The 22671-nt window shown below is 30.6% G+C and overlaps 1 protein-coding gene across 3 annotated transcripts; it reads right to left on the reverse strand.

Annotated features, from left to right (window-relative positions):
- Window positions 1–11805: 11805 nt before the first annotated feature.
- On the reverse strand, window positions 11806–22360 carry LOC108321039 (uncharacterized). Of its 3 annotated transcripts, none has more exons than XM_017552672.2 (13): window positions 22181–22360; window positions 21955–22079; window positions 21696–21854; window positions 21486–21616; window positions 20405–20638; window positions 19584–19762; window positions 19012–19112; window positions 17727–17873; window positions 16681–16736; window positions 16518–16575; window positions 12747–12867; window positions 12570–12680; window positions 11806–12470 (listed from the first exon to the last, which is right to left on the reverse strand). In XM_017552672.2, the coding sequence occupies exons 1-13, from the start codon at window positions 22194–22196 to the stop codon at window positions 12376–12378; spliced, it is 1533 nt and encodes a 510-aa protein (XP_017408161.1). In that variant the 5' UTR covers window positions 22197–22360; the 3' UTR covers window positions 11806–12375. The 3 variants fall into 3 exon arrangements, with proteins under 3 accessions (XP_017408161.1, XP_017408163.1, XP_017408162.1); XM_017552674.2 differs by having other exon boundaries at window positions 21696–21828; window positions 22181–22347; XM_017552673.2 differs by having other exon boundaries at window positions 21696–21848; window positions 22181–22347.
- Window positions 22361–22671: the final 311 nt, after the last annotated feature.

The following is a 22671-nucleotide window of genomic DNA, read 5'->3' on the forward strand; positions in this document are numbered from 1 at the left end:
TATTAAATTCATTTTTTTATTTGAAATTAATAATTATATATATATATATATATATAGATATTAAAAAATCAATTATTATAAATATTTTAGAAATAAAATCAAATAATTAATTATTATATTATAAAATATTATTTATAAAATATTTTGAAAGTATTTCATAATATTTTTGGATATATATATATATATATGTATATAATATTACTTTTTCTTCTTCACAAACACCACATCCTATTGCAAATTTTATTATTTAAGTGGGTTTAGATGTAGTTTAAAAATTGTGTGCAAATTATTCAATCACAAATTGGTGTATATAGTTGAATTTGTTCTGTTTAATTTAAAAGTCATATAATTATAAAAATTTTACAGCATAGAAAATTAAAAAATAAATTAAGGAAGGAGACAGTGGATTTGATATTTATAAATAAACAGAGAAAGACTGAACTTCTAATTGTTTGCATCAGTTTTGAAAGAAGGAGACAATTGGTACCATGCGAGTTGCAGAGAAAATGATATCATATTTTCAGAAATTCACAATTAATGACATTCACCCTCGTTTTTCCTTTGATAAAATGGATGTGACACTTCAAAAAAAATCTGATAACATATGTAAATTTTATTCAATAAACTATTTTTCAAAGAAAAATTCAGTAAGCTTTTTACCATTGATTTGATTTTTTAAAATTTAATTAAATTTTAATTATCGTATAAAATTTCAGATTTTCCTTATTGTTCAGATTTCAAATACTAACATTATTACATACTACTTCTCTTGCCTCTGTTCCAATTTTCTGACCAACCTTTTACATATACAGATAATTCTCCAAACTAATTATGCATAAAAAAATACTATCAAATCTATATTATTTTCTGTTTTTAAATATTTATACAAGAGATGTAAAGAAAATATTGTTTTATCTTTATATAAATATTTAGAAACAGAAAACAGAAAATAGACGAAAAAAATAAAAAAAAAATAAAAAAGCAAAACACAGTTAAACTATTCCTTGAAACCTCTATATATACATTGCAATATGTTAAGTGTTTTACTTTGGATTGGAGCAGTACGTTCATCAGGTGTCCTTAACAGACAAAGAAATAACCAACTCATATAATTATTTAAATTAATTTGATCATGTTAAAATCTAATTAAAGCCTGTAGTAGGAGGACCACTACCTTTTTAAGGACTAAAATTTATTAACAGCTTATATTCTTAGAACATCTCTGCAATGATGAGTAAAGTATTGGTTATGTTCAAATTTCTTTAGTGTGAGTGTATAGGTATTATTATAATATCCATATTTATAATAATATCCATTCCAGAAAAATTGCTTTGCATACAGAAACTTATGAGAAAACATAATAGTATATTAATATCAATATACTTTAAACATATCAAACACAAAAAGTTAAATATTGATAAAATTTACCAAATATCGACACAAAAAATATGAAAAATATTACGTAACTGAAAATAAAATAAATTTATAATATATAAATCTTAATTTATAAATTGATTTTATCATATTAAGGTAAAAGTTTTATTTTTCAAATAGTAAACAACTACACCAACTTAAATAATATTATATATATATATATATACACATATATTAGATAAAAAAAACTCATTAATAAAATGGTGAGTTGGAAGAAACAAAACCACGTATGCATGATTCATCGATGGATAGAAAGGGGCACAATAATATGATGGCGATTCTGAAAAGAAGCAATTATATATCTAAACATAATCATTACTTGAAGTAGAATCTCACATACAAAATATATCTTCGTGATGAATGTACATGATCAAGTTTTGAGCGTCAAACAAAAATATGAATAGACACTTGTGAACTAATCCACTTTGATTTGAAACCCTAGCACTCCAAACTAACCCTTTGTAAATAGCTCACAACAGAAGGAAGAAAAAAATAGTTATTTTTTTTAAAAAAAAAATCTAAATATTAGTGTTTTTTTTTGCTAGTTAAACTAATTAATATAATGGTGGGAATGAGCGTGGTTTGGACCAAACTTAATGCACACGAACATTGAAGATGGTGTTTGATGATTACGACAGTGGTTTATGATTATAGCATTCTATACTTAGAGCTTGCAGTTGATGAGGGAAATATGCATGAAAGGTTGCGACAGTTTCTTCTCGTGTCATATCTGTCTTTGTAGTTTGTGCAAATTGGCTTTTCTAGCCGAAGCAGATATGCATCATGATGTTCCTCGTTTTGATACCATCTCATGATGTTTTGGGAAGGCCATACATATATAGTTAAGTGTAATGCAGAAGAACATGTTCATGTAAAAGGGAATGCAGCACCAACAACCATGCAAAATGTGCAAATCATGTGAAAAAACCTAAGTGTCTTATATCATATGGTGAGAAAAAGTTGAGTTGAATATTTGAATGTTGTGATCATGATATGTTTTAGAGCTGAAGATCACAATAAGGTAAACAAGTTTTGTACTCAAGAGGAAGGTAGGAAAATAATTTTATTTTTAAAAAAATTATAAAAAACGAAAAAAAAAAGTGTGTACTCAAGACTCATAATATTCTCTAGACACATGTGGGCAGAAGTAGTCATGAATAGTATTAAGGGGACGATGGAGAACCCCACAAAAAAAATGAAAATTGTTCAAAAACTATATATATATATATATATATATATATATATATATATATATATATATATATATATATATATATATATATATATATATATATATATATATATATATATATATATATATATATATATATTAATAATTGTAATTTCTTGGAGTAGTTCATTAATATAGTAACGTAGATATTTGTAAGGATAGGTTTGTGCTGCATCCTTTCATCTAGTATCATTTATAATACTAACAAAAATATATTTTTAATCTTTTATTCATCAATCTAGAAAATATATATAAACTAAAAGGAAATTAGAAGGAAAACAAAAACAAAAACCCGAAACAGGCTTTAATGATATCCACTGCAGAAATAAAATAAAACCTCACATTTTTTAAGATAACACTATTGACATAGATTTATTGTAATTATTGGGTCTGCATGTTTAGAAGATGAGCAGTATTTTAATTTTGGAAACTATTAGCTGCTGCCTTTGATCATGATTTCAAATTTTGGACCAAAGCTGCCAAGATTACAAACTTGTTATCATAACTTGTTGTCTTTTTGTTCTGTGAGATGAAACACGTTTGCAGTTCTTTTCTTCAAACATAACTTCCAATAAACCTATCATCTCACCGTATTATTGGCTTCTCAAGCCAAATGCTGCTTAAAACACCATTTTATTAGTGAAATTGCTCAACCTATTACCCAACTTATAAGGTAGACAAAAAAAATTCAATAAAAAAACTGGAAATACTTTTTTTTTCCTTATAAAAAATTAGTAAAAAAATTACATCAAAATATACAAAATTCTAATAATATACATATATAACCTAAGTAAAAAAAAAGTATATATAAATAGAGTATTGTTCCATAGAAACTTGATTGGAAACCATGAACTAATCTATGACACTAGTAAAAAATATTGAAAATTTAGTTGTCAAAGTTACTAGTATAATTAGTTGTAGAATTGAAATCTAACTATGTAACCTCGAACTTCACTACGATAGACAAGATTAAAAACCACGAAAAATGAATGTAAGAAAAAAGTAAATTTATATAAATTTCGATATATATATATATATATATATATATATATATATATATATATATATATATATATATATATATATATATGTAGTAGAAGAAGAAAACAAAGAAAGTAAAATATATTGAACTATAAAGTAAGATAAACTTATATTAATATTTAAAAAAAAAACTATAAACATAGTATATAAATTGATGTTAGCTTAATTTAATGTTTTTTTATTTGTTTCTTTTCCTTTTATAACAACAATTTATCTAAGAAAATTTTATTGGGAATGATGATATCAATCATTTATATGAATTGAGTTTAGATCTCACCAGAATTGAAGTTTCACTATTAACTCTCCTTGACAAAGACCCATCAGACTTTTATAATTGCAATGGGAAAGAAACAGATCAAGGAGTAAGCAACCATGGTTACTAATATAGATGGGGTGTTCAATAATATATTAAATGGAGATTTACTAATCGATATTAAAGGCTTCATTAAGGGGAGAACAAGCAGTTTAATTGCCTGCAATTCAAGAAGAAAAGGTGGTATAAATAGCAGCAGATACTGTGTATAACTTTCAGTCCTTCAGTTCAGATTTTCTTTTTTTTGTTGATAACTAATCTATGTATATATATAATATATGTAGGAGTTAGATGAAAGAGGTAATTAAAGAGAAGGCAGGAAGATGGTGAAACATGATTTTGCCTTAACTTTTGGTTTTAAGGGGTCTCATAATCGCTTTATGAATTCATTCAAACCAAACAATGCTTTGTGACTATACCGGTCGAGAATGTTTGTCAAACCAAAAAGATAACTAAAGAACTGCTTCTCCGCTTTCACAAAAGCTATCCAAAGTGCTTTCACAGCTTTCCTTTTACCCACTGTTTACTTTATTCTCTTATTCATTATTATTATCATACACATATATATCTGTACCACAAAAGCACCAAAACCTTCATCACAGTTTTTCTATGATGCAGTATAAAATCTAACCCTAACCAAGTAAACTACCACCCAAATAGAATCTCATTATACCATTTGTTTAGCAGGTCAAAAATTCAAACATAACTGCTAAATTAAAAACAATACAATGTATTACTTTGTCAAAAAGTAAGACGTAACATTCAGCATTATTCACATGTATGAACTGTTAATGTTCACAACATGCATGTCTCAAAGTCATTAAAATCGTTTTTATGGTTGATTCCGTGCTCTGGTTTCTAAGTTCTCTTATACCACAGGAATGGTATATGCATAATGCATATATCTCTCTCTCAAAAGCATGATAATTTGATAAATATACATTTTACTTTTCTAAATGAGCTTCACTTTTGGCGTTCTTTTTCATGCACGTATTACTTTTTCACACCCTTTTTCTACCCTTTTCAAATTTATTAGCCAAATGGGTAACAACAGAAGGTCGAAATGAGATGTTTTTCTTTTTCCAACCCTTCCAAGCTGACAATGTAAAACTCTAAATGCTGGGAACTAACACAGCCATCTAAAGTTCCCTTCTTATAACAGTTCTATCTGCTATACCAAAAAAAAAAAAAACAAGTTCAACGCAATAGTTTATGCTCTTTATTCAACGTTTATTTCACCACTAATACTCAGCAAGAGACAAATTCCTATACATTAAAACACTGTTAAATTTCCCACCGAACTTGTTAGGAAAAATTACTTTTTCCATTATTAAATTTAGACTTAAAAATCTATATATGTCTTAATTTTGATAAACTCTGCTTATAAAATGAAGAATGTGAAAGTGTTATAAACACTTCTATATGTTTGTAATTAAGATAGCTTAATACACACCTTACCAAGCTCGGTCAAGTTTTAGAAATACATATATATTTAGTTAATGTAAAATTGTAAATTAAAAGTTCTAACTTAATTATTTGGATACGGTGCATAAATTGTTATAAATATATATCATGATCAATTCTTATTTGTACAAAAAAATCCTTCTGTGAAATTATAGATTACAAGTTCTAACTCCATTAATTTAGGTTCATAAACTTTTATAAATATATAACGTGCTCAATTCCTTTTTACAAAAAAAAAAAAAAAAGATCCCTTGACACCTATATTAAAGCCATAAGTTATCGTAGAATTAATAAAATGCTTACATTTCGCACTCCCAAATATATGCATATAAAATCCCGACATTTTTAAACGTATTTTCCTAACAGAGAGGAGATAAGGTGTACTTATGGATACTTATAAAAAAAAAATACTTAAATATCCTTAATTTACACATAATACTTTAACTTAAAGTAAAATAAAAAGAAATTACACACGAACTCTTTGTAATTTATTAATACGGTACAATTTTATTTAGACGTAAGCCTTTAAATTATTTTTAAAAAAGCTAAAAAAAACATAAAATTAACAAAACATAAGTTAACTACATTCTATAATACATTTATTTAATTATTTCACAAAATTTGTGTATATCTATGAGCATCTAATGTTGTCCATCATTCACCATAAACATTGATATTACTTGTTTCTGTGGTGTTTTCTGTGTGTGTCTTTTCCCACAATGTGTGGGGGCTATCTTTGCTTCTGACCGCGCGCTCCCTCTCTTACAGATCGTGATTCGTGACCAAGTTTTCTCCCTTTAGAGTCTTGTGTTTCACACACACTTTTTTCTCAATCAAAAAAGTTACACTATATATGGATCCCACTTTTTCCTCAACCTTCCTAATCTTAACATTAATATTCCTCTCAGTTAATTGCTCCACTTATCACATCTATTACCAATTATTTTTCTCAAGAAAGCTACCTCATCTATAGATTAGTCTCTTTCAACCATAAAAAAGTCACCAAAGTATACATCATTTGTCTTAATCGATTTTTCTTTACACACCACTCATATGTATGTATTCAACTTATAAATCTTCATTTGTATTTTAGTTTTCCTTGCTCAATAAGACAGAACATATTGATAAAGCTATGTACCTAACAATCAATTAACACACCGTCAAAGGAGAAGCTCACCAATCTCCCCTTTCCTCTTTTCATATTTCATGACTCTCTTTCTCTTTCTCTTTCTCTCAGTTGAACTTCTTTATCATTACAATACAACAAAACCCTACAACCTAGATATCTTCTCCAGAAAAATTATCTTCTAGCTTTAAAAACATTCAAATACGTTATACTCTCAACCCTTGTCTGTCCCTCTTGATTTCTTGTTTGCCAACCTAATATGCTGTGTACACTTCTTGGATGATTTGTAGAAGGCACTTCGTTTTGCATGGCTGGTGATGCAGCTTTTCCCTCTACCACTTCCATGGTCACCCTCTTGTTCTCTTTGCTCTTGGCATTTCACTTTGCTATGGCCGTCCCAGATCGCAGCTTATCCACTTTAGCTTCCATAAAAGATGGTTTAAAGAAGAGAAACACCATGGTCGCAGCTTCATCTAGGGAAGGAAGCTCGCAAAATCTCAACACGGAAATCGCACCAAAACAAACTACCAAACAAGATCTCTTGAAGGGCCCTGAAAGAGGAAGCTCTCGAGCTCCACGCCCTCCATTGAAATGGAAAAACAAGATCTTCAATGCTAATAAGCATGAAGTGCCTAGTGGTCCAAACCCCATTTCAAACAGGTAAATATTCAACATCAGGGTAGAACCCCCGACATAAAAATTAAGATTACCAACCTAGAGGTTCGCTGTTTTCAGGTTGTTTATGTTGTCTTCCTTGTTATTTATCATCATTTTATTATTTTGTTGTTCATTTTTGTCTAAGAATTGAATTGGGGTGTTAGCTAGCTAAGGATTAAAAACATGCAGTTTGATATGTGAGTGCAGTTCTGTTCATATTGTTGTCATGAAACTGAACCACACGTACCAATCATTTAATCATGAGGATATGTGTACATGAGATTCTATTTCTAGTCATCATGATGTTCATATATGTATATATAAGGTTGCTTCTTCTCTTAATGATCATCATATTTTTTCCCTCTTTATCTTACTAAAAACAACGTTCTTTACTAGAGATTTTCTCAATCACTAACATTTTTAACCAATACAGTCAAACTTATCTTCACTAGATCCTCCAGTTAGTAGTCTTTACAAGGCTAAACTAGGCTTGCTGAATTAGCAAATTGAGCCCACGATAAAGTAAATAATGCGACGCCCTATACAACTCTGCCGGTAACGTGTAAGAATCGCATCTTCCTCAAAGACAAACTGCAATTTTATTGAGTGGCTTTTATAAATTGAAATAGGAAGATTGGAAGAATAAAAGTGAGTACTTTTTAGAACTGCATTTGTTTAATAGGAAGGCTAGTTTTTGACATCTTATATTTGAAAAAGGGTATCCAACCTTTTCTGTTTTTAGGTCCGTGGATGTGTATTAATATACGTAACAAAACAATAAGGAAAAACATACTATACCCTTTACTGGTTACAAAGGTTTTCTATCAATCTGCCTATTGGACACTAATAATCCAAAAGAATAAAAGCGGACATAATGATTCAAGTTACAATGAATGTGGCTTTTGTTTACGACGAGGAGTTGCTTATTGCACACAATAATGAAAGGGGAATTGGGGTTAAAAAAAGTATGCAGAAACATCCCTCATTCAGCATTGTTTTGCGTGAAAAAGTTACACGGATTTGTCATGCAAAGCAGTGTTTGAAGGGTCAATATCTTTCATCCTCAATTACCTAAAATGTCCTCATCATTTTCTCTACACTTCCATGGTATCCTTTGTCCCCTTCCTTTAAAAAATAAACCATTACAGGCCGACTCAGTTTTTATATGTATAAATCACTGTCTGTTTCCTCTTGATAGTACCTTCTTGTTTTGTTTATCAGATGAAACTGCCAAACTGATTTGGACAATTGAACTAGCTAATAATCTGTTTACTGAATTTTTGGAAGCTCAATTGTAGCTATATGCTCTGATCATGATTTCAAATTTTGGGATATAGCTACCGAGATTCCTTACTGCTAATTAATTAATCATCATAAATTATCTTTTAGCAGTTTATGGAATGAAAAGCATTGACATTGGAAGCATGTGATGGAGTACCATTTACCAAGTTCATTGGTGAATTTAATTGGTGTGACGCATTGGACATTTTTCACTGCATTGCTGTCCCATCACATTTAATCTTTTGTTTTATCTTAAAAACACTGAACATGCACGAAGGTACATGTTAGAGAAGCAAGCTAAAAGAGATATGGGTAGGCTCTGGACATGATTTTGCCTTCACTTTTGTTTTGAAGGGGTCTTGTCGCTTTAAGTTGTTAGCAAGACTCAACTCAAAAAGCTTTGTGGTAAGCATACATGGCTACTGGTTTGAGAATGTTTGTCAAACAGAAAGATATCAAAAGAACTGTTATCTTGCTTTGACAAAAGCTATCAAAGTGCCTTGACAGCTTTCTCTTTTCATGACTGTTTTCTTTATTTGGTTACTTAGATTTCCTTTTTAATTCTTCCTCATCTTCATTCAAGATTTTATCTCCCTTTCTTTTTCTTTTCTGTTCTCACTTCTGCAAAGGGTAAATCTTGTGTAGTTTGATTCTTCTTCTAAAAGTAAATTACTTACTGACATGTCAATTTTTTGTTATATGATGTGATGCCTATTATATTCTTGTTATCAGTTTTGAGACATCAATAAATAAAGCAACGTTGTAAACATTCCTATAATCAACATTGTAACTTCACCTAAAAAAGTTATGTAACTCGATTCTTGCTTAAACTATATTTTAGCCAAAATTTTAGTTTTAAAGTATTGACTAACTTTTTCATTTAAGTTCAGACAATAGTTGTGTTGAATTATATATATGTAAAAGTATGCATAATGGATCAAAAAATACTGAAACGTAAACTCAGTCGTTCTTTCATTTACTGTGTAAGCATAAAATGGATTAAAGAAGGAGTTGTGTTAGGATTTGAGATGAAGTGCTAAATCTAGCCCCAGACAAAGCTTAGTACGTGCAAAGCTGCATGCATCACAGATAACTGACATTATAGTTGAATCCAAAAGGAGCAAAACTTACCAACAGAAGGATAAAAGAAGAGATACAAAATTAACAGCTGATTAATTTGTCATGAACAAGTTCTTCGGAGTGATTAATATGGACTAGATTTTCAAATTATATTAATTCGAGTTACTCTTTTTTACTAATGAATGTTAATGCTTTTAATCAGTAAAAATTAAACACGTGTGAGGAGTTTATAATAATTTATAATTCTATCTAATAAATGCACTAAAAACTAATTAAATAATAATTAGTTTTAAAAACTAAAATAATTAATATTATATTATATTGATTAATTTAGATACTATTTTACAAACTAAAAATATTAATATTTAAAATAGTTTCTATTATAAATAAAAAAATTATAGTTAATTTTATGAATTAGAGGATTAATTTCTAACATTAAGTATCATCGAATTAATGTTTAAATTAATATGTCATTTAAAATTAAAAATTATTTAATTTATAATTAAGAAAATAATAATAAATAATTAAAATATATGTAAAAGACCAATTTACATTTTAATTCATAAATTAATTATAATTTTTTATTTATAATAAGGATTTATTTAAATATAAATAATTTTTAAAAATTATTTAAATTCAGTTAATAATTATTTTTTTAAATTAGTTATTATGTAATGATTTTCTTACAAGATACTAATATGATTTTAAAGTAGTGAATTTGAAATTCACTAGTCATGCGATGGTAGGATTAGAGTGGGTAATAGAGCGATTTTTCCGTATAAAGCCTATGTCTAAAACTATTTTAAACTCTACGTTTTTCTATTCATAAATATAAAGATAAAGATAAAATCTGATTTAAATATACTTTTTACATAAATACTTTTTAAATTTAAAATTGATCTTTTGTTCCTTAAATTTTTAAAATTCAACTTTTCAGTTTCTGAAATTTGAAAGAAAAAGAAAAATATGTTTTAATCCTTTTGTCCACATAAAATAACTAGAAGATTATAAATTACTTTTACGACAATCTAAATTAATTTTGTACTTTTACTAAACAAACAACCTACCACGTACATGTATTCCTTCCAAACATGGGTGTTATTCCATCCACAATTTTAAGTGCTTATGCATTTTTTCACTATTTTTTTTTTATTTCAAAAATATTCTACACCTTCTAACTATTTTTTTTTATTCTAAAAATACTTTCCACTATCCTCAACAATCTTTTTCTTTTTCTTTCTATATTAATGGAACATTCATATTATATTTAAACTTGTGATATATTGCAAAATATAAAATTCAAAGAAAACTTCAATATTAATGTTTCTATCACTTCCATTTTACAAACTTAAAAGTTAGATGCAAATACAAAATAATAAACATAATAATATTAATAGTAAATAATATATTATTATTATTATATACTAACTTTATAATGACGAAAAAACTAAATAAATTCTAAATTTTTAACAAATAACTTTTCTTTCATATTTTAAGTATTTAATAATATTTTTATATTATTTATCTAATAAACTAAATATTTTATTCAAGTTATTTAAGTCAAACATGTCGGTAAGTTAAAACATAATATAATGTTAAAAATTATAGATATTAAATGTAAAAAAAAAACATATATATAAACATTTTTCTAAAAATTTAGAATAAAATTTTACCATTTATTAAGTAATTTGAAGAAAAGAAAATATTAAACAATGAAAATAAGATTGAATCAAACTTATTTAAGAGAAAGTATAAATAAAATTTTACAATATATCATAAGTTTAAATCTAAACCATGTAAATGCTCCATTAATGTTGAGAGAGAAAGAGAAAGATTATTAAATATAGTAGAAAGATGTAGGATATTTTTGGAATAAAAGAAAATAATAAAGAGATGTAGAGCATTTTTGAAATAAAAGAAAATAGTAGAGAAATACATGAGCACTTGGGGTAATGGAGGGAGCAACACCCTTCAAACATTTATTTTATTGGTATTTAGACAAACAAACGAAAACATTTTTTTTAATTACACAGATTAAAAATCAATTTTAAATTTGAAGAAAAAATACTTACAACAAATTTTAGAAATTAAACGTATTTAAGCCTATAAAAAATATACTGTTTGCTTGATTACAGTTTAAATATTGAAAATTGCTTGTGAATTTGTTTACGTAGTCAGTTAAAAACAAATAACATCGTTATTACATTTTATTTCAATAAAGTTTGCAGAATTTATTGAAGCCATTTGATTTCAATTTCTAAAAGCAAAATAAATATTGAAAGTTTTTAACCACTAATTAACAAAACCATGTTGGCCACTAACTCTACTAAGGCTGGCCTGCATATGATGGTTCTCAAAGTAGAGGCACAACGTCAACTAGAAACTTTTGGTGCTAAAAAGCCATTAGCAGCACAATGCTTTTCTTTTTCTTTTTGGCCTATCTTTCCTAGTGTGTTCTACAAAGCATTGGCCATCTCTGCTATGTGATTGCTCCTGCTAGTATCAGCTTTAATTCCCAAAGAGCCTTTAACAGGAATTTTTTCCATGTAAGCACATATCTACGAGTTATCGGTTATCATCTTAAACTCTAAATTCTAAACCCTATATCAGATCTTCTCGGAAATAACCTATTTACCATTTTCCATAGACTAAAACCTTTTTATCACGTGTTTTCGGTCACGTGAGCATAGGGTAGCTCAGCAACAGCTTGAGGTTCTGTACCTGCAGATGCAGAACCATTCACACTCATCACCAGCGCATATAAAACAGTCCTTCATGTGATCCAAGCCATGCACCCTGAGAGGAGTCAAGCTTGTATTGGTTTCCCTCTTCTGCTTTACAACCTAAGCAACCAACTTTAAAATTAACAACCAGCTGACAAACAAAATATGGTACAATTTATAAAACTTAAAGCAGAAAGGCTGAGAGCTTATCGTCCTCACTACTGTATGTTTTATAGCACATAGTTGAGATAATTGAATCAGAGAACTTCTCCTCAAAAATCAATTCACCAGACTTGAGACTCCATAACCGTAGTTTGCAATCCTCTCCACCTGAAATGTCAGACAATATTTAGACCTAGAATGCAAAATAGAGAAAGTCACTGAAACAACACCCACCTGACGTAACAAATCTCTCAGTTGGGTCGACACCAAGTTGTATACGAGTATGAGAATTCACATGCCCTTCATAACTTTGAACAGCACCCCTCTGAAGTAGACGATGATCATATAGCCTAATCTGTAAAGGAAAAGAATATTTATGGTTTAGTAATTTCTCGTGATATGCAGACTGCAAGAAATGGTGGCAACCAAGATAACATAAATCAACAGTTTCACCCATTGTCTTGTAAGCTCTGATAACAATAGAGTTCAGGTCAGTAAGATAACGTAGTGGAAATGGAGTGCTTAAATTGGTTTTGTCGTTGCAAGGAGAAGAGTTTTACTGTGGTAATGGGATAATATAGTTGGAAACTATACTACTCAAGAGTGTAAATCAGTAAAGTAATATGAAGTCTTCAAAATGTGTATGGTTGAAGATGATCAAGAGCATAACAGTTGGTGGATTAATCAGAAGTGGTAATGATAAAGTCAGTGGTATGGTGGTTCTTAGAAGAAGCAAGAGGTGGTAAAAGAGTGTCAGTTAAGGGTCAATTTGAAGTCAAGACCAGTAGGGGTTTTAGAATAGTTTTACAAGAAGTGGCGAAGGATAGAGGAGAGGTTGGCGGTGTGGCAGATACAATGCGATTGGTTAGGTGAAAGAAAGATTCTCCACAACTAAAGTTTAAGAGTTCAGATATGTTTCGAGGATAATGGCTAAATCAATCTACACTATTAAACACTAGAGCATTTTAACACAGAGGCATGTGATGAGAGTAGGTTGTTCCTCTATCTGTTAAGCGAATTTTCGAGGTCGAAAATTTTTTATGTGTGGGAGAATGTAAGGCCCTGGAAACTATATGGGCTATTGGGCCTTATTTTCTGAGGCAGCCAGACACAAAGGGCCAAAGGCACCATGACTTTAGAAGGGGTTCCTTCATTTTTCCAACTCTGAGCCACTTTTCAGTTCTTCTCTCCTTCTCTCTCTAAACTCAGTTTTCCTTCTTCCTTCTCTGCCTTCTCTCTACCCTTACACTCATTTGAACCGTTGAAATTTCGATTAGGTGGTGTTCTTTCGCTCACGGAGTTGAGGGCTTCCTATCCATCCGATTAGTTTTCGATTTGAACGGGTAAGTCAACTTTTCCTCTTTTCTTGAACCTAGGGCATGCAACTTTACTGGTTGCATGCAGCTGGATAGTATTTCCTTTCGATTTCCTATCTGTCCTAGCTCTAAGAGCTATGTTCTATCACCAATTTGGTGATCTGTAGGTTCTGTCAAGTTTCGCTCTGTGTGAAGGGGACGGTTAGGGCACTCCAATAGGATATACTGCTCGACTTCAAGGTAAGGGGAGCTGGGGGTTTTGTGCTGTTATGTGAAATTCTTGAATTTGTATGAGTTAGATTTAGTAGATATAGTGATAGAGTGCATGTAAAGTTTATGGGTTGGATTTTATTTAAGGATAATCTGAAAACTTGTGATTTTGCCTATTTGATCGTGTACTGCTGGTTGATGTTGATATGAACTGTGAATTGGATGATTAGGAACTGGTATTGATACAATGTTGTGATAATTTTGAATGCTTAGAAGAAATGAATTCTGTTAAATAATTTATTAGGAAATAACCAGGTGAATCATTGAAGTTTATAACCGATGAAGAGAACTAAGGTAGTCAAAATCTGAATTTTGTATTCCAGGCTGTTAGGATCAATTTAGGTAACTTGGGTAAGTTAATTGTGACTCATTAGGAGTGTTAAAAGTGTTAAAAATAATTTATAAGTGGTAGATTCAGAATTGAGTACCTAGGTAGATGAAATTGAGGGTTTAGAGTTTAAATCAATGTTAAATCACTAGATAATAAGATTAGGAAGTATTAGAATCAGTTGTACAAGTTTATTTCGTCATATAGATCAAGTTTGGAGTGTTAGGAACTCATTAAAGTGTCTAAGATGCACCAAAACCAGAAAAATCACCGTTGCTGCCAAAAACTGATAAGCATAATCGATTATCTCACTTGATAATCGATTATTTTAGTCAGAGAGTTGTATCCTCTTCAAAGCTCTCGCAAATAATCGATTATCACATACGATAATCGATTATTGTCGTCAGAAAATCATTCAGGACAGTTTTGGGTGGTTTTCGGGGTTCCGGACGTCCGTTTTGGATGTTCTTTAGGTCGTTTTGGGGGTTTTGGACCTTTTCGGAACTGTTGGTCATGGTTTCAAAGTTGTTTTCCTTGTCTAAGTATGAGTTTAAGGGGTTTTGTGTTGTTTAGTGGTTCTTCTTGGACTGTTATTGCCTATTAATGTACAGGGAATGGTTTCATGTGATTTTTGATGACTTATTAAGTTGTTTGTGGTCTTTTGAAGTATAATTAGTATTATATCTATGTTTGTATGCAATGTAAAAGTGAAAGTATGTGGTTTTTGAAAAGTATGATGGATTGACGTAATTCCATGATCTTCAAGGAGAAGATTCATGGTGGTGCAGTAGTGTTTAGAATGATCTACAGGGAAGCTCAGTCTTGGGGGTTATCCTGATGTTCCAATGGTCTTTCATTCTCAAGTAGAGAGAATTGAACCATGTGGTGAGGAGTAGCAGGAGGTCTTAGTCTTGGGGGCTTCCAGTATGCCTCAAGGCCCGGAACAGGCTAACCTCGTAAGTGTGGTAGGGTGGGGAACCCAAGTTTCATAATCCACCACAAGTGCATGACCCGCCATAGCTCGGTAATCATTCTAAGTCCGGACGAGTCAGGTCTAGTTCATGACATGTTTCTTGGTATGAGTTAACTTGCTTGGCTTAAAGTATGTATGTGATGGATTGTTTAATGATTATAGTATGCTTGTTTGTAAAAATTAGCTCACCCTTGCTTGTTTGTGTGCTTGTTGTATGTGTTTTCTTTTGCAATGATCATCCACTTGGATGTGAGCAGATGAAGAGGAGGTATCTGTGGAACAAGCGCTGGAAGATGGTGATGTTGCAGCTTAGTATGCTTAGGATTTGGATTAGTACAACTATTCTGTCTTTAGAAAATTTCCAGTGATCCTTTGTGTTTAAGAGACCAACTCTGATCTTATTTTGGATGACTGTAACTCATATAGTCTACCTTATGTCTGTAAATGCTTTCCAATATTATGACTGCATGACGTCTTTATCATATATGCGTGTCGTATATTTTGGGGATGTCACACTTATGCATTGATCATTGTATATCAAGGTGACGCTAGATCTAGAGGATAAAGTAAATAAAATGTCCCATGAAAAAGAAAATTCAATTAAACAGGATTTGTTACAATCTGTAAACTAAGGATTTGGTTGGACAAACTTCTCCTATAAAACTTTTACGAATTAAAAGAAAAACAATGATATTTTCCATAAACTAAAATTACATTATTTCGATTAGGAATTGTACTTTAAGCCTAACTCAATCTTAAAAAACTGACTTGGAAAGTGAGTTTTCCAGTCACAAATATACTTTACTTCCAACCATTTCAAAGTTAATTCATAAAAGTTCTCTCATGATTTCTCCGAGTTCTTTTATTCAACTTGTATATAAACTAATTTTAACTCCTGGAGAAACTTATATTTTTGTATTCTTTTTCTCCTAGAAGTGTTTATGAAGAAGTTTGTCCAAATATAACCTAAATGTAAATAATTTTTCTCCAATTTAAATGAGGAATAAATACATGCAACTGCTAATCATGAGATACAGCTGCAACATTTTGGTATTATATGAAACGTAACATCAAACATGAATGTTATAGGTAACAATTTTCCCGGAAAGTGTACTAACCGATCCATCCATTGCGCTAGCTAGAAAGTACTGCTCATCAAACTGAAGTGACACCAAACTAGCGTCAAACCCAAAATAAATTACAGAAAATAGTCAAAAATCAATATTATTCAAATGAAGATACATGAAAAGTAGACAAATGCAGGGAAAAAGGATGACTAACGAAGATATAGATGAAGGCATCCTAATTGTGTGGGAAGGAAATATGTCTCCTTTGAGCTGCAATTAGGTTGAAACATAAGCATGTCAACAATAGATAAAGCTAATAGTAACGAGAATCATGAAGTGAATCATTAGACATAAAAGAACAAATTTTGAACACAATACAAGAAATTATTAGTACACATAAAAATTAAATTTGCACAGGAACTTAAACGGTTTCGCATAAAACAGAGGGAACTACTAACAGGCAATAATAACTAAATAATGAAAAAAAAAAGTTCAATTTTTAAACAAGTAAATGGGGAAACTACTAAAACATGTAAAAGTCATTCAAGAACTTGTTTACAAAGATATAGTTCATCCAATCTTTTACCCAAATTGTAACCAAGCCTATAATGCTTTTAATTTCTACTGTTAAGTTTATTATTCCTCCTTTTTTAAGGTTTTATCAACAGAATTGCTCAAATTTGAGTAAAACATTCATTTGAGCCATGGCAACCATCAATTAATTAGTTTGCTTTAATGGTACCACGAGGGCGAATATTGTTCCTGATATAATGAAAGAGAAAGTAATGTACCGTGACAACCATAAATTAATTAGTTTGCTTTAGGTTAATGATGCAATTGCCACATGAAACATGTCCTTACTGGTCAAGAAAGTAAATTTTAAATAAACTCTTCAACTTCTAATACAAAAGAGTCAATAACAATTCCCTGTAGAGATAATGTTCAAATTGGGTGCCTTCAAACTACTACTCTCTATAAGGATGAATTCAAGTTTGAAATTTTATATTGATACTACTAGTATGCATTACTAAATACAATTTATGGGATTATTTTTTCAATCAGCAAGCATGCATCATTTGGCACACAATGAGAAATCTTAGTTTTCAACTTTTTTTTTAATAGATTGTTACAGTTTTTACCCCATAATTTTTAAATCAATATTTACATTATATATTTTGACATCTCTACAATATTCTATTACGCTATATTTTGCTTTTGCTCTATCTCTCCTCACTTCTAATTTCATAGCAAAAAAAATACCTTCAACCATTCCTTTTTACACCCTCCAATGCTTGAACTATATGGTATCCGATGGCTAATAAGTCTATCAGAAAGACTTTCTCTTTTCTCACGAAAATCTGCAGTGACAATGGCCCCATTTCTAAGCCCACATAAAATCACATTTCCCTGCAACAACAATAAGAAAATATATTATTAACCACATAATATGCACAAAGATATGTCAGTGATTTTTTAAGAAATTATAAAACATAAAATATGACAGCATTATATCACATTTCATTTTACATAAAATAATTTTTTTGGGGAAGGAATAAAGGTAAACCAGGGGATAAGATATTTTCCTAAACAATAAAAATAAAAAAGAACACAAGCAGACAAATAAATAAGATCCTCAATGTAATAAAACTCCCAAATCCCTCTGCAAAACTAACTCTAAAGAAAATTAAAGACAGGAAAGAAGGAATAGAACTAAATCAGAGGATAAGATATTTCTGAGAGCAAAAATATTAGAAGAGAACACACACAAATAAATAAATAGGACCGTCAGTGTAATAAAACGTGTAACTTATTCAAACTAACTCCCAGATGTTCAATTACTGACTGCTGTTACAATCATTATTCCTACAACAAACAACTGTTACCTAGACTCTTACTTGCCCTTCTATTTTACCTAACATTTACCATTTTAACTAATGGACGTCAATTAGTTATAGACACTGTAAAAAAAAGTTACAGGATGAAGCATAATATGTAAACTCTTGACAGCTAATTAAATTGAATGCTGCTCTCATACAGATCTCATTGTGCTAGTCTCTGTATTTCTGATCTAGATATAAGACCAAACAAAATACAAAAACAAGTGGACTCGTACTCCCCGTAAACATCTGATGGAAAGGACATCACCTTTTACCTAAATGTGGTATCTAGTTGCTAAAAATAGATTCCTTTTTCCAAACATCAAGCATAGCATTTCCTTGTGAACCTTATCACTATTATGTCTTTTGCAAAATCAGCAAAAAACAATTAAATAACTCTGATTTAATTCAAGTGTTTAATAAGAATAGTGTAAGTGATATGGAATAGTAGTACAAGTTCCAGCAGTTATGTACACTAGGTAAATTTTTGGTTCATATTCATGAATGTGATACTTAAATTTACAAGAACATTTTCATTTACAAAGGACATGATGAAAATTTCATCTTTTCTTCAATTTAATTATATATTTGATTGAAAGAAAATGTCCCGGGCAGAAATTTAAAAAGAGTAACTTGCAAACTTATTAAAATAAAAAGGGATAACTTACAGAATTAATAATTTGTTGTGCAAAAACATCACTTTTGCAACGTAAAAACCATGTTTCCATCCTGGTTTCCAGATCCACTGAAGCACCTCCTAAACTTGTACCTAATAAAGATATAGAACACCAATAAATATCTTGCAAAAAAATTAGACAAAAATTACAAGGGGGAAATTGTAATGTCTAAAAGTTTGTTCAGATATTCTCATGGAAGATGGCATATATCACAAGTTCTGTTCGTGAATTACCAAGAATTAACATACCATTCCCTATGCCACATATTTCATCCTCATAATGTGACAAAAACAGACACAAATTGAAGGCAAGAGAGAACTAAAACACAAAACAAAAGAAAACCAACCACCCACAGCCATATCGATACTGGCTAGACAACATCATCCTATGTAGCAAAATTTTCTAAGCTGAAAATCAAACAGTGAAGAGACTTAACATATTACAAATTCGCATGGGATGAAAAATACCAAAACATTGTAAATCTGTGCAGTAAACATAAGCAAATATAGTCCCTCAACAATCCAATGTGTGTCAGAAAATATGAAGAGCAATATGTCACTTACCAATTACAGCCCGGTGTCTATTATAATCATATTCTGCTGTCCAAAGGGTACATCTGAAAGAAGCAATTTCCTCAAGTCCACTCCACGTGTTCAGTATACCTGGTCCAAGATTTAACGGTTCAACAAGACCAAGAGTATAAACGGATCCACCTGACGTTTCTGATCCCAGTGTAGTAAATCTATTTTCATGTTAAGATCTTTCAATTCAAGATCAATTTTAATAAAATAAATGAAACACATTGTTCCAATAATCATGATAGAATGAGGAGTCCAAATAAGCTCTCTTAGGTGCGTGATTAACCTAATAGCAGGCGAAAGGTGCTAGGGAAGGCCATTTGTCCTTCAATTAGCCTTAAGGCAATAAACCCCTTCTGAAAGGGACTTTATTTCCTATAGCTGTAGTTTAGAATAGTACTCCCACTTACTTCTCTCTTTCTAAGGTATCTTAATCACTCTATACTCATATCCCTTTCGCCCCCTATCTTTCTTTACTCGCTGGGATAAGAGAGCTTTATGCTCAGGGGCTCCCTTTTTGTGGATTCTTTCCCAGTTCTTTCTTTGATATCTTATCAGGATGGCATAGCAGCCAAGGGTAAAATAGGATGAGCAGTGAGAGCATACGAGGGAAGGGAATCTCCGATTTTCATTTGAAGTTGGCCAGAGATAAGACGAACCTTATAGAAAATCTTGGTAATACAATGTCACATGGATGATCAAGATTAGAAGTTACTTGAAGGTCATAGGACTAAATGTTCTAATTTTGACCATATATATTTACATTACTATATAATGCTTACTGAAGAATAACCAAAAAAGGATACAAAACACGTCCTGCAACAGAACCATCATTCTCTGCCTGAGGAGAGCACTTTGGACCCAACCTTATACAAGATATTCTGGAGGGCATAAGCAATGCAGCTCGATTAGGTCTGAAAACTGGCTTACGCACTTCATCACGCTCAAATGTTTTCCCTTTAACAAAATTCCTCACACAATCTGCTATCCATTTTGTCCCGTCATCAAAATATTGCCCAACCCCTCCAACTTCAGAAAAACTGCAAATAAAAATTTCAAAATCAAATAGAAAACAGTAATCCACATTATGCATCAATGTCAACAAGAACCAAACAAAGAACAACCAACATCCAGGTTCAAATGCAACCAGTGTCGCTCTATTAGTAAGCAGGATCATCAGAGTACAGATAAAATATTCAGGGAAGTTTATATCAGTATCAATTAGAGTAATAGGGCAATGTTGCAAAATAATATTAAAGCAAAATGAAAAAAATAATGAATAATTTGATGTGAAGAGAAAAGATACACACCAATTGATTAAGGCAAGCTAGTGGTACACAGGATAGCTTCTATTTCAAAAACTATATATAGCATGTTACATTATAAATTATTAAAAATGATAAAAATAAAATACTGAAAATTAATGACATTCATAATGAACATTAAAAAGACATGTGTCTTAAACAAATCATACAAGCAATACCAACAAAAGGCAAAAAGAAGTTTATTAGATGGGAATCAACAATTATCATCCTTTAAATCCAAGGTAACTTCTTAATCATTTTCACTACTAGCTGACATTTCATTTATTAAAAATATCAGAAATAACCCCTAAAGAGCCCTAATGTCTCTGTTCAGAGGAATTTTTTAGACTTAAAACATTGCACTATATCAGCACTATTTAAAACGAAGTGAAAGAGGATATTTAACTTGGATAATAGTTAGAAACAACTGATAAAACGTATTTACATTCATTTAACAATGATTAAATCAGAAAAGTTAAAAAATAGAGATTTTTCCAATCAAATAATTACATTACAAAATGCAAAACAAACACAACAAGAAACTAGAAAATGAAAATGCATGCACACAATCGAAACAAGTTACCTCAAGGAGCCATTTATGCTGCCCGTCAATAAAACATCAGTTTCAATTTGCCCCTGCAAAGTCTGCACATCAACGCGCAAGTGTTTCAAAGCACAAACACCCATCTTATCTGTTCCCCGGTATCTCCAGACCTACAAATTCCATCTTTAGATTAGATTCAAAACTCGAAAGACTGAACCGCAGAAAAAATGAAGCAAAAGTCATTCCCACCACAGGTTTAGATGCTTGAATTTTCTCATATTCATCGGCAAAGTTACATCTGCAATAATGAGGATAAATGACATGGCGACCCTCCAACTCTCTAGCCTGAAGCAGCTTCGGCAAGGTTCTGTTTCTGAGCTTCCTGCAAGAACTCCTACCACTCTGTAACTAAAATCATTCCAATTTTGAGTTGAATTTTCAAGCACTCAAATATAACCCTAATATGACATATAATACAATATTATGGTTTCACAAACATTATAAATACCTGATTGGAAGGGGTTTGAGGACCTTTGGGAGTAGGGTTCTTGGGTTTAGAAGAAGAGCCCGGAATGGGGCCTTTGATGGGGAAATACCTGTTCTTCTCAGGATCATAGTAAAAGCCCTGAAGCTCTGTCACAAAAATAGACAATTACTACATTCTCATCAATAATTAACCATGAATTTGAATAAACAAACATAAGGATGAATACAATTGGAACGAATTGATTAACCTCGGGGCGGTGCCATATATCCGTCGGAATAGCGCGAGGTTCGCTCGTCGGAATAGCGTGAGGTTCGCTCGTCGGAAGAGGAAACACTTTGCCGGCAATTAGGTTTGGGAATTAGGAAAATAACGGTACCACAGATTTTAAGCGGCGAATAAGTTTGCAGCTTTCACTTCTCTGAATCCCTTTAGAACTTACGTTTAAATTTTCAAATATAATAATCAATTATTATTTAGTTATTTTTTATAAGATTATAATTTTAATATATTCTTTTGAGATTTTAAATATTTTTAGATTTCAGTTCTCATTAAAAAAATCCAGTCAAATTATTTAACTTGGTGTTTTTATTTTAAAATATTTAATGTTATTCTTTTGTCTAATTTCATAATGAGATATATAGTATTAATTTAGAGATAGAAAAAATATTACAAGATTGATTGTCGATTGATTTGTTACATAGAAAAAATTATACTATTAATGTTATAAATTAATAATTT

The sequence above is a fragment of the Vigna angularis genome, chromosome 4, assembly GCF_016808095.1.
Source record: "Vigna angularis cultivar LongXiaoDou No.4 chromosome 4, ASM1680809v1, whole genome shotgun sequence".
Lineage (NCBI taxonomy): Eukaryota > Viridiplantae > Streptophyta > Magnoliopsida > Fabales > Fabaceae > Vigna > Vigna angularis.